The sequence below is a fragment of the Salminus brasiliensis genome, chromosome 24 (assembly GCF_030463535.1).
Source record: "Salminus brasiliensis chromosome 24, fSalBra1.hap2, whole genome shotgun sequence".
Lineage (NCBI taxonomy): Eukaryota > Metazoa > Chordata > Actinopteri > Characiformes > Bryconidae > Salminus > Salminus brasiliensis.
Window position 1 is genome coordinate 20,765,965 of NC_132901.1, and position 13,775 is coordinate 20,779,739.

The 13,775-nt window shown below is 41.1% G+C and overlaps 1 protein-coding gene across 20 annotated transcripts in view; it reads right to left on the minus strand.

Moving 5' to 3' along the window:
- LOC140547029 (neurexin-1a-like) overlaps window positions 1-13,775 on the minus strand; it is a 495,217-nt gene that overhangs the window by 263,861 nt on the left and 217,581 nt on the right. For 15 of the 20 annotated variants that reach the window (XM_072670538.1, XM_072670515.1, XM_072670527.1 and 12 more), the window contains one exon: window positions 6,874-6,900. The exons of the other annotated variants lie outside the window; for them this stretch is intronic. In XM_072670538.1, the coding sequence (XP_072526639.1) occupies window positions 6,874-6,900 (27 nt within the window). The remainder of the gene's footprint in view (window positions 1-6,873; window positions 6,901-13,775) is intronic. 20 annotated transcript variants of the gene reach the window in all.

The window sequence follows — 13,775 nt, forward strand, 5'->3', positions numbered from 1 at the left end:
ATGTGGAGACTGGCCAATGGTGACTGGTTAGCATTTCATTTGCCCAGCAGTGACAGATAGCTCTTATTCTAGAAAGAGCAATAGCATGTTGCAACACTGCCAACATATTACACCTGCTGAGTCACAGAAAGGTTAAGTTTAACAGAATATGTCGGTTAAAACTGCTAATATAATAACGCTGGATAACGCTGCAGTGTTTCTTCTTTATTTAATTTTTAGGTATTAGGAGGAGGTTTGTTCCCTTGTACTTGCAGTAAAGGGAAGGCTTTCCACTAGGTGTTAGAACATTGCTGTGATGATTTGATTGCATTCAGCAACAAGTGATTAATTACATCAGATACCGATGCTAGAGGTTTAGTCCTGGATCACAACTTCAACTGTCGCTTATCCCAAATGTACTAAACAGAGCTCCATCACTCCATGAAAGGCTGTTCCACTGCTTCACAGCTCTATACCCCTCTAGCCATGGTGAGATTGTGAGTTGGCTTTGGTGCAGCTGCTTCAGGCCTCCTGATCTACTGGCAGTTATTTTGGCAGTATAGTGAAGATTATACAAGCTGTGCATGTGCCAGCAATCAGTGCACCTTAAATTAGCATTACACCATTAGCACAAATGCTTACTGTTCTAATGATCTGGCCTTTTTCAGTATTGGGGTACAGAATAAATCAATGAAGAACTACTAACAAATATATCTGTCCAAAATGCTAACATAGCTAACGATGATGAACTAAACGCACTGGACTCTGGTTAGCATGAGTTTATTTGCAAGCAGTCCCTGATTCGGATCTACCAGCATTAGCATTTTGTGATACACCTGGCAGAGTGTCAAACAGAGCTAAGCTAAAGATGTCAATAAAAATACAAGCCACTGGAAACTGCTTAAGTTAGTTAAACGACCAGTCCCAGCTTTTATTCTGTGAAAAATGTTAAAGTACATGTTTTGCAGTGAAGTGTCTCTGCAACGTTCCTCAGAGCTCTGCTTCATGTGGACCAAATGGAGCTCAGGATCGATCCATCGCTCTCAGCGTGAGCAGGCGCTACTAAATGACCAGCTAGCCATGGTCTCTTCCTGAAATGTTTGAGTTGAGAGCGGGGACTGGGGGTGGGGAGGGGTGGTGTTGGTTGGTTGGAGGTGGCAGAAGCCAGCCCAATCTCCTCTAAATACGCGCCTCCGGCTGCCCGAAGTCCCACTGGCTTCTCCGGGTACACAGAACATGTATCACTGTGATGCTCAAAATCCCGTTAGACATCTCACGGCCTCGCCGGGCTTACTCCAGTCAACACATTAATGGCTACTTACTTCCTCTTATTTTTATATTTTGCTTCTTCTTCTTTTTCTTCTTCTTCCAGATCTTCCCAAGGCACGGATGCAATGTATATGCAAATCCCCCCACCCCACCCTTGGAGCTTAGGGATGGAATGCACTCAATCTCACAGGGGTTGTTTTTGCCATGTAAGCAATAAACAGTGGAGGATAGGTCGAGCGCAGACAAATGCAGGAATGATTAAGAGGGCAGAAAGCAGAAAAAAAAGAAAGCTGGCTGGAACCTGAGCGAGTGCGAGACAGCTGTCATTTGAAGTAAAGCATTTTAAGGGGTGTTGGGGAGCTGGCAAGGCAGGGGGGTTCAAAATTGGTGACTCATTGTGGTGCAAACTCAGCGGGTGGGGGTGAAATGTTGAAGCGGAGGAGAGTTAGCAAGGCTGCTTTAATCAGAAAAAAAAACAACGCAACCTTCATCTAAAGACCCGCTCTGGCCTGAAGCTAAGAGATAACTATGAAGCCCGAGTGCTACTCCATCAAAGAGCCCAAAAAAACCCAGCGCTATAAAACAGAGATGAATCACCTGTCAACATTTAATCATTTTTTTTCTCACTTTCCTTTTTAGCAAATGTGCTACACCTTTGGAAGCACTGTGTTTACGTGTGAGCTGATGGCAGAATAATCTGTTTGGGAAGTCCTATGTTGTGCCGTTTTTTTTTTGTTTTTTGTTTTTTTTTGCATGTCCTCAATGAAGAATGTCCATCGGGGTCACTTTTCCGGATCTGAAAAATTGTGCCACATGTAGCTATTCTTCTTCCGCTCACCGTGTAAGGGAACAGGAGACGACGTCTAAGCCACAATCAATAAAATATCGGAATCTGGAATTCGTCCCCAGAGCTGAAAACGCTCAAAGCAAACAATTCAGGTCTCCCGATTCCCTGGAGAGCGTCAACCCAACAAAAACAACAACAAAAAAATAAATAAAACGAAAGGGAAGCAAGCCGTCCGTCTGGAAGCGTGTATTTTTAGAGTCGTCACGCCGCATGTTAACAGCGTTTAGTCTGAACGGTGTTTAAGCTGAAGTGGCAGAGATTCCCCGAGGCGGGGCAGGGACGCCCCAGGGAGTGTGGGGTCCTAATTGACAGTGATGTGCTCTTGAGTCTGCGTTCGGAATTTTCCTGCGCCACCCTGCCAGGCGAGTGTTGAGGCGGCTGACAAAGCACATTAATTAGAGTGTAACTGTGCCCTCCAGTTTCAACCGTTCACTGCGACATTCTGCCTTTGGGAAGAAGCTCTGGGAACTGAAAGGTTTGTGGGTCGGGTCATTGGTAGAGGAAGACCAACGACATCATTCGCAACTGATGCCGTTGGAAATTTGGAGCAGCGGCCAGTCTTCCCAACCTCTATGACCAGTGTCTGGACAAGGTGGCACTGGCCAGGTTCAGTTCAGTCTCAACAGTCTTTAGGTTATTGCAATTGTTTGGCTCAACTATTCTAAAGGAACTATGGGCACCTTCATTTCTAAAGGTGTCCTGGCAGCAATATGTTAGCACAATAACTTGTAAGGTGGTGGGGTCTCCTTGCATTACATCAATGAACCTCGGCCACCCATGATCACCCTGTCGCCAGTTCACCAGTTGTCCTTCCATCGCCTTGGCCCAAAGATCCTTATGTTCACCTCTTTTTTCCTGCTTCAAACACATCGACTTCAAGAACTGACTGTTCACTTGCAGCCTCATACGTACATTTCACCTGCCACTCCAACACAATATTCAAAAATGAAAATTAAAAAATATTTGGACAGCCTAAAGAGCTTTAAGTTGGTCAGGGTCGCGGTGAGTCTGGAGCTTACCCAGAATCATTTGGCACAAGGCAGAAAAACCCACTGGACAGAGCCCAATTATGTATCTACATTTTTAATCACAGAGTGATTATGTAGTGATTTACAGAGGGACTTACATTTACATTCGTCTCTACATTCCATCTCGATACCTTTAAATCTGCTCTTTAGACTTTTTCTGAAATTTCAATATCAAGAAACGATAAAAACAAATGTTGTTACTCCTGGTTACCATCGAAATCCAAATCAGTACATTTTAGAAGGGACTACAGCTCTTCAAAACCAAATCATTTTTGAAATGTTTTATGTCTAATTGTCCAGCTTTATTACTCAATCCTCCAAACTAATGATGTGTTAGGATATTTAGTAAATTCAAACATTTCTGATAGCAGATGCAACCAAGCAACCAATTTTGACACCATTAAGAAGCATATTTGTAACAGAAAGCCTGTTTACACCTGGTTCTAACAGGGTTGTTGGTGATCAGATCACATTCAGATTTCACTTGTCCATGTGTAAAGTCTGGTGTAAACATCCCCAATATACATCATGATCGGAATACAATAGGATAACTCAAATCATATTAAGAGGTGGTCAGAGACAGATCCCATCTACGTTTACCTTTATGTGTAAACTGTAGTATTTTCTGTCATCAGATTCCGTCAGGAAAAGAAAACATGAATACGAGTATTAATGTGCTCATACTTATATACAGATAGATGAGAACAGTATTAGAGTTTGCTCCCTTGCGTTCCCTTTCCTTGGTTTAAATAGGCTGTCGCATTTTCTAAAGAACCCCCACGTTCCTCAAAACTGTTTAAAGTTGATAGGAAATCCGTTGTTTACAGGAAGTAAAACTGAAGTGATGTACGCGTTGGTGTGTCTTTGTGTTATTTACGTGGGAAATTGGACCATATGATCACACTGGGGACGCGTTTTAATGGCAAGTGTAAACAGCATCCAGTCAAAGTAGATCCAGATACTATCTGGATACAAAAACGCATGCTAATGCCAGGTGTAAACAGGCCTAGAGATTTATGAGTTTAATGGTAACATCTAAATACATGATTTTCGTACATGGTTCTTTATGGAAATAAGGGTGGTTCTTCTATAGCATTAAAGAACCACGTTATTTTTAACTCAAATTTACCAGCATCTAACACCTAACAGATGGGGCAGAATCTAAAAGCCATTTTTTTTTTTTTTAGCTACCTTTTTTTTTTATCTGAGCAGACGTCTGCACTGCGAGACAGTTGCTCTCGCAAAATGTGTTTATAGAAGCCTTGTTCACTAACAGTCTAATATAAACATTACCTTGGGCCAAGAGAATTATCTCCTCCATAAAAAGAGTCCTTGTGTATCCCATTGTGCAATGATGTGTGTTTATTTCCACTGCTAGCTAATGTGAGTGCTGGGGAGCTGGAGGCTGGGAGAAGAATCTCTTTCTGGGGTGAGCCACTAGCATTGATTAGTGAAGGTCGTGCGAAGAAAATGGGTCATCTTAGGGGAAGAGATTGTTCACGCCTGGCTTTGGAGCCAAGGTTCTGCTCACCGAGCGCTAAAATAAAAGAGGGGGGTAGAGAGGAGCGAGAGATGGAAAAGAAGAGGGTACGGGCGGCGGTTGTTGAGTCATTGTGTATGAAAAACATGGTGAATCATTCGTGACCCCTGAGAAATCATTTATTCATTAGTGGACTCAATAATGGATGGACAGGCCAACTCCCTGCCTTTTCCCACCCTCGTTCTCGAGGCTCCTTCTCTACCTTCAGCCCCTTTTCTCTCTGTTTTTTCTGCTGCTGCTCACTGCTTCTGCACTTTGTCTCCTCCTCTCTCGTCCCACCTTGCTCTCTCTCTCTCTCTCTTTTTCTCTCTCTCTCTCTCTCTCTCTCTCTCAAACACACTCTCTTCGTGCTCTGCGAGGCAGGTTAATGAGAATAATAAAATCACGTTCCATATTTTCCTTTCTGCTTCAAAAAAAGCCTCATCAATTCACGAGTGGTTTGACAGAATGAGGGAAGCCAAGACAAAAAAGGCAAGAAACAGGAAGCTCTCGTACATTAGCATGCTGGTCGCTAGGCGTGGCCCGTTTGCTGTGAGCGCAGGCCGAGAAAGCCTCACAATTGTGGTCATTAGTGACAGAAGGGCTGTGGTGCAACAGAAGCCTTGGTGGCAGCAGCCATGTTTGAGCCTCTTCACTCAGATCCTCTTGCTGCTATCGCCGCCCGCCATTAGTGGCGAGCTAATGAGGCCCGTACCCATCTGCCTGCGGGGCTCGGAAGCTGTTTTTATTGGTCCAGACGTGATTAAAGGTGATAACTCAGATTTTACAAGTGCTGATCTTTAAGCAACGCCGGTCGCAGGCATCGCTCACGTTTAGCATGGGTTCATCAAAAAAAAACAGCTAATGCACAGCTAGCATATCATTCAAAATATATACAGCACAGTTCATACACACTGTGCTTAGGCCTCTATACAGCCTTTCAGTTAGTGATAAACAGGCAGGTCATCGATAACATCCAGCACAAATTGTTTAAAAACATGATAAGAATATAAAGAATAGGGCTGCACGATATACTGTTTGCTAATCAGCACTGTGATATTAGCTTCAATCACAATGTTTTGTAAGTATCTTGATCAGTCACAGTTCCAGATTATATTTTTTATGTGATTCTGCCTTCGAGTGCCAGTCTTTAAAAATCTTAAAATTGAAGCTTGACTTTTTATCATTTCTTCAAGCTGAATCTATGCAAACCTATTTTTATTAATTTAAAGCATTTTGATTATTATTAAAACTAGAAAAGTACATTTCCTGATAGAAACACAGGGTGGTTGTACAGTTTCAGTGGCTCCCACCTCCAGGCTGTTGCTAAATGTTCCCTAGGATGAAACTGTAGCTATGGTGTACTTGCTTTGAGGTTGCTAGGTGGTTGCTAGGATGTTGCTAAATGATTGCAATGGTATCCCGCATGTTTGCAGTGGTGTTGCTAAGTAGTTGCGCAGCTTAAGTGATTCCCACTTCTCGGTAGTTGCTAGGCTGTTGCTACATGGTCAAAAGAGTGAAACTGTAGCTATGGTATACTTGCTTTGGGGTTGCTAAGTGGTTGCTAGGATGTTGCTAGATAATTGCTATGGTATCCTGTGTGTTTGCTGCAGTGTTGCTAAGTAGTTGCACAGCTTAAGTGATTCCCACTTCTCTGTAGTTGCTAGGCTGTTGCTACATGGCCAATGGTCAGCTATGGTATACTTGCTTTGGGGATGCTAGGTAGTTGCTAGATGATTGCTATGGTATCCCAGGTGGTTGCTATGATGTTGCCAGATGATTGCTATGGCATCCTAGGTGGTTCCTATAGTGTTGCTAGGTGGTTGCTACGATGTTGCTTGTTAGTTAATAGCGGCCATAGCAGCTGATCCTTAATAAGGTGTTATAGTGGGCTAGAAGATGTAAAAGTGTTGCTTTCTAAGCACTGTTAATATTGTATGTATTTTACTGTTATTTAACACACCTATCTGTAAATAGCACTCTATTCCTGGAATCACCTGTATATGGATGTCTAATACACTATATCCAACAAAAGTAAACATTCTAGATCAAATATTAGATACACAGATATATATATATATATATATATATATATATATATATATATATATATATATATATATATATATATATATATATATATATATTAGATGCGTCAGTATAATCCCAACACCACTATTTTGTCCATATCGTGCAGCCCTAGTAGAGAAGAAACAGGAACAGTCACTTACTGGTGGTACAGTTAATCCTGATACAGTCTAGATGGGGGAGAACACATGAGATGTAAATTCAGCCTTCAAGGTTACAGCTGCAGACATCCATTAAAGTACACAGTCCACCCCTCTGGGGACGGCCACGCGGACACCACTGCCATTCCCAATGCTCTCCTCCATGCCACCTCCCTCACCCCATCCACCCTCTGCTCTGGCCCATACTGTCCACGCAGCAATAGCAGCTGAATCTGGTAGCTTTTCAAATAAAGAAGCGTCACACAATAATTCGACTGTTCAATATACATGGAAATGTTTGGAGAGATATTGGCTAATATATATAGCATTATAGAGCAATAGCACTACAGCAGTGAGTAAACAGTAGGCTATTTATAGGCCAGAGAGACACTTAGCTAATTTCAACATTTATGGCATGGGTAATAATAACGATTTTCCACAACCAGAACCTTGTTGTACCATCTTGTACCATCTTTAAAAGATTTACCAGTAAATGGAAGGAAGTATTAGTTCTGTGATACCAAGAACTGCTGCTCAACTAACCTGTGTGCTAGCATGCTAACCACAACTTCATGCCACTATCGGTCATATTAAAAGAACCTTTCTTCAGATGCACATAGCTAATAAATGAGCTGTTATGATATTGTTAGATGCTCCTCAAAAGCCCATTATTAACGGCTGCATGGGTTTCTGGCTTTCAGTTCTTGGTATATCAGCATCTTTCCCAATATCAATGGTAAGGAAAGGGTTCTGAAAGTGGAAAAGAGCATCAAGAGAGCATTGTGATGTGACCTTGGTCTGGCTGAGCCACTTGAAAAGGAACTGTTTTCAGATAATGTCTCTCCATCATTACTTCATTAGCTACCACAACAAGGGACCACTCCATGACCGTCCTCTCAATGCTTGCGCGATAGTGAGAAACTTTGCTAGCGAGGTCCACTGAATTATCAGCTCTCTCTCAGTGGAGGACGAAGCATCGGAAGTGATACCTAGAGCGGTAGATCTTTAACAGCACAACTCCTCAACAGACACTCCTGGAGATCTAAACTAAGGGAGACAAGTAGGGTTCTTTGGGTGCCTACAGAACCACTTTGGCTCCATGCATACTCTTTTAATCAATGGGAACCAATTGGGAACCAATTGGGAACCAATTGGAAGTGAATATTAAAACCTCTGTTTTTAAGAGTTTAACTTGCTCTTTGCTTGGTGTAGAACCCCTTATGTTCTAGACGTGGACACTTTTTCACATAAAAGTCAATAGTCATTACTAGTGTAAGCTACTAGCATGCTTCAAATGGTTCTTTGGATGATGCTGTAGAAGGACCACTTTTGGTTCCATAACTCTTTGGTATAAAGAACCATCACTTGACTTCAAATCTTCTCTTTTTGCCTTCTGTTTTTTAATGGATCCAAATGTGGTTCTTCTATGCCTTTGCTCAAAGAACCCTTTGAAGAACCTTTTGTCTTTAAGAGTGCAAGTCATTTGAGAGGCTAGAGCTTAGGACCCAGTGTGCTTCCAAACTAAAAGAGCCTGGGGGCAGAGTGTTCATTAAATTTAGAAGCCTGATAAACATTGTGTTCAGCTTTCAAACATTATATTTAGCTTGATGCTAATTTAAAATAAAGCCTCATTCAGGGCCGTTTAATGGCATTATTCCAGATTAACTCTCATCCCACCAACGTTTCCTGCATACAGAAGTGACCAGCTGGAGTCCCCGGGGACCCGACGTTCAGTTCTGAAACTATGTGTGCGATAAAGGTTTAAACAACCCACACTGTCAGATACCCCTCTCAGCATCCTAATGCCCCTGCTCCTTCGGGCCTATACTGCTATAACTACTTTAGCCTTAAATCTAATCCCACCGCTTTTTAGGCCTTTACCCAAACAGAGCTCCTGCTTTTTGGATCTCTCAAATCACATCCAACCCCAAGTACTCCCTACATCCAAATACATCCTCCCCCACAGCCAAAACAACCCCTTCAAATATCCTGTATACGTCCGATAACCGTAAAATCCCCACACAGTCAAAAGCCTGCTACACTCAACCGACTTCCAGTTCTGATACCGACTGTCAGCCCCCCTTTCCCAGGCTTTAATACCCTTGTCCCTTCAGGCTACAACTTCTTCAGCTGAAACCACTAGTCGGTGTTTACGTCTTGTCTATGAACTGTGTCTCTGCTTTTCCAGACCAAATGGCACTAGGACTCATTTTTAATGTTGTATTTTTGAATATTTTCTAGTTTTGAGAGAACATTAAAGTTAGGAATGTTGGATAACATTAAATCGAAGGCTATAGGCACAAGGACTTGCAACATATGCATAAGCTTCACAAAAATGTTTATGCCACTAATCACGAGGGGGGATCAGATGTTTTTAATGAAGTAAATGACATTGAAACTGATATAAGGGTCTTAAACTGAAGTGATGGACATTACCAACACTGTTGTGAAGCATCTTTCTCAAATTTCCATTTAAGGCATTTAGCAGACGCTCTTATCCAGAGCAACTTACAAAAGTGCTTCACTGTTCACTTAGAAAATACCCTTAGCTAGTTTGTATAGACTAGGTTCCAAAATATACCTCTAAGCTTAGATACTATTAAATACAAAGGTCAATATGGAGCCCACAATAGTCTGCATTACACTCCTCTATTGCACACTGAGTACTCTTGGAGGAGGTGGGTCCTCAGTCTGGGTTTGAAGACAGTGAGCGACTCTGCCATTTGGACACCCTGGGGAAGTTAGTTCCTCCACTTCTGTGCCAGGACAGAAAAAAGCCTGGATGCTTGTCCTCAGTGGATCTTGAAGGATGGCGGGTCAAGCCAAGCCGTACTTGAAGCTCGAAGGGCTCTTGGTGCGGATCGGCTTTTAAATATTGCCATCAAGTATGGAGGGGCTGGTCCATTCTTGGCTTCATAGGCCAACATCTACAGGATTTCAGTGCAGAACTCCATATATTAATCCTATGGAAGGTTCTGGTGCCCACTTCAAAATTAGTGGCCTTCTTAAGAAATTAAGTAAAAATATGTAAACTAGGCCTCCTAAGTTCCATTACTTGGGAAAGATTTGGTGTCATTTACTTCAGAGCATCGTAAGTCATCTGAAGATTACTGGCATATATTTTTATAGACACACAAGTACTGCTTTATGCATATGTTATTTAGTGCTTAAGAATGTGCTGTGACGTCTCTATGTAGCTAGCCTACAATCTAAATGTCAACAAATATGTTCCTTGCTGGAAATACAACCTGTCCAGCTTGACCAAGCTCTTGAGGGTATGTTTTCATTGGAGACTGATGGTTTAACTGGTCTACTAGCAAGGAGACCAGCATGATCATCATGACCATGTTGGTTGAACAGCACGACCAGCATCCCCAAACTTTAATGGTTTAGTCAGTCTACCAACATGACCAGCTTGATCAAGCTTGTCAAACTGAATGACCAAGCTGCTGTTGATGAAACAGCATTACCAGCTTGAACATGCACTTCCACCTGTATGACCTTCTTGACCACACTAGTCAATCAATATAACCAGTTTGATGACCAGCTTGGTCGAGTTAGTCATGCTGGTAGACCAGCTGGTCCAACAAGCTTAAATAAAACCATACTGTGCTGTCCAGTTTAACCAGCTGGCTTACCAGCATTGTGTATCTTTCGCCTGCATGTCCAGCTTTTTAACCACCTTGACCATCAAAGGCCATCTTAGACCTATCTGAAGATACCAACAAAAGCTGGAATTTTCAGCAGGTCTTACTTCTCATAGGACTGCAATCCTGCTGAAAGTTGCTAATCGCTACCCAATTTGCTACTGCATATACCCTTCCTAATCCATCCGATTATTACTGAATGTTGGTTGGATGAGAGTCAAAGAGCGAAGACACATCTTCAAACATCTACTCAAAATGCACTGTTTGAGGCTTTGAATGAAAACACACTTTTGTCCTTTAAGAGCTAATCTGAACAACATTCACTTCTACAGCTGAAATAGATAACGGCTCACCCCGTTTCTTACAAATCCTGAATTCTATTCTTCTACTTTTAACACATTTTGCGTGACGTAGCAGATAATTACTGTGCCACTGATCAAAACAAATGAAATGACTAAAGACGAATTTCACAGAATTTGAGAATAATGAGGGCTTCAGGGAATAATAAAAAAAAACCCTCTGCATAGCTCCTTTGTGGAATTTGTAATCATCGTTATAGTATGTTTTTGAGAAATGAGGTCATGGGAGATGATATTAGCAAAGATCCAAAGATTGCCTCAGCATTTAAATCTACTTAAATCTACACTGTTTTGTTCATGAATCAATATCTAATATAAGGAATAGCTTAACCTGTAGCTTATAGCTTCTAAAGCACTGCTGGAAAGAAGTCCCAAATGACCAACTGTCTCTGTCCTCTCAAATTTACGAGAACTTGGATTGAGATATTGCTAAGGTCATCTCCTATAAAGTAACCCTTCTGGAGATACAAGGTCTTGTTATGACATTTAAAGTAGACAGAAACAGAAGAATCAAACCGAATGCTCTGTTTAAGCCTGCGGTAATGTTCTGTTGAGGACTGTGCTGCCGAGACTCCAACGGTTAAAGCCAGTTCACCCTTCAGCATGGCAATAGCCTGTCGCATGTCGTCAACCTCAGCAGAAAAGTGGTCACAAACAGCCGAAGAGCAGCACCGGGTCCTTTTCTCTGAGAATGCTCTGTTTGAGTTGGGGTTGGGGGGTTAGGGTTTCTGGGGGGAGGGTAGAGATAGGATCTAGGATAATCGTCTGAAAACATTACTTAAACAATTTTTTTTTATATTTTAAGCTTCTTTTCAGGTTCATACAAAGTTCGGGTGGGTTTAAATGCCTCAAAATATAATAATTCACTTTATTTAATAGGTAATAATAGGTAATAATGTTTGTATGCTGTAAACTGTAAGCATCTCTACATAATACAGCCAAAAAAGCTACAAAAAATCCCATGATACAGGCCCTTTAATGTAATCGCCAAGGTGGTGCAGAGATATAGTGCTGTAAAGCTCCAGAGTGCTTTTCAGAGCAGGAATCTTTCTGCAGTCAACAGTAAAGCAATGAGCCCTTTCGCATGCAAGGTGAAACGCATCCATTTTTGGACTTCTTCTGCCGAGCTGAGGAGGAAAAAAAGGTGGCTGTAATTTCCACTGTGACGCTTCATTTGTAAGGTAGTTTTTTTTTCTTTTTATGGAGGTCGCTTTTCTTTCCCTTTTTTCACGTTGGCTCTACGCAACCCAAAATAAATTAAATGGCAGACCAAACATTTTATGTTGCTTGGAGAGAGAACTCGGTTTTATTGTGGGTTTAGTCTAATCTAGTAGCCCTTGCGTTCCTGCTGGCAGAGAGGCCTTGTGTTAATTGGGCTCTGGAGACCCATTGCTCTGACCTTTCTGCCTGTTATCTAGATAACTCTGATATATATCCGACTGCAGGGAAAATGGTCTGAAAGGCCGATGTCGCAATGGCAGAGCAGATAGGTAGAGATACCTCCAAACCAGTTCCACCATCAGTGTCTGTATGTGTGTGTGTGTGTGTGTGTGTATTTTATTGTATTAATGGCGCAAACTTAACATAACTAGGAGTCTGCTCTCGCCTCAATAGCTAGCCTTTTTTCTTTTGTGGGTGAGCTGAAAGAAACATGGGCGAGTCTGAAAGTATGGAGCCCTTCTGGTGATATCCCACACAGAAAAAGCTAAGCTGTGGCCCAGGCTTAGTAAGACATAAGAACGAGACAAAAGAGTCATGGGAGCAAGATAAATAAGTTGGAGACATGAGCACAAGATCTGGTTGGTTTTAATTGTGTCCACGACTTAATTATGTAGTGCCCACGCCTAAGTAAGTCTGGGCCACACCCTTTACTGATCAGTAAAACTGTCCTTTTTTAATTACATTTTATTTAATTAATTGATTTATTTTGTGGTAGCCATAAGCTTTCACTTCTTTTTTGCTTTTTTTTGTTTTGCTTTGTTAGCTCTATTAACACAGTAGCTTAGATAGAAAGAAGAAGCTAACTAGATATACTATATCTGGGTTAAAAGGAATGTAGGGTAAATTTGCTTATTTGCCAAATCACTTTTCAGAGGAGAGGGATTAAGGATGACAGAGCTGAAGTTAATAGTGAGGGTGGGACAGAGCATTCTCTCTAGAGGAAAAGTGCTGGCGTGCTACCATGGCAGTTAGTGAAGAGTTGCAGACTCTGGCCATTGAAGCACCTGGAGCCATCTCCCCTCTGTATAACACAGTACTACAAAGTGTGTATGTGTGTGTGTGTGTGTGCTGTTACATGTGCTTTGGACTTCATTTTCAAAGAAGCAGATTGAAGATGGGAATAAACATCTCAAAACCGACTGAGCTGCCTTGAATTAAACCATTTTGGCCAAGTGTATGATATTAGAGTTCATTATGCCATTGGGCATATATGAAAACATTGGTGTTTATTATCCACTACTGCCTAACGTAGTGAGCATTTCCAGCTACTAAGACAAATGCTAATAATAAGCATCTAATAATCTGTTATTTAATAAATAAATAAATAAATAAAACAGTGTAAGTGTACAGCATCCACTGTTGTATATAATAATGTTGTGTATAGATTCCAACTATACTATCTGAAATTAAACAGAATTGTATTTAATTTATTTAAAAATAAAAATAGAACAGCATTGCATAGGTGTTCCTTATCCACTTTTGAATACTGTAATAAAAATTAAATTAACAATATTGTATCTAATAACATAATATTGTATAAGGTATACTTAGGTGCTCATTATTCAGTTTTAAAAATGTAAATGATAATATTTAATATCTGAATAATATAATCTATAAATAATAGTGAATACATAATAATTACATTACATTAAAATAATGATATCTAAAATAATTGATT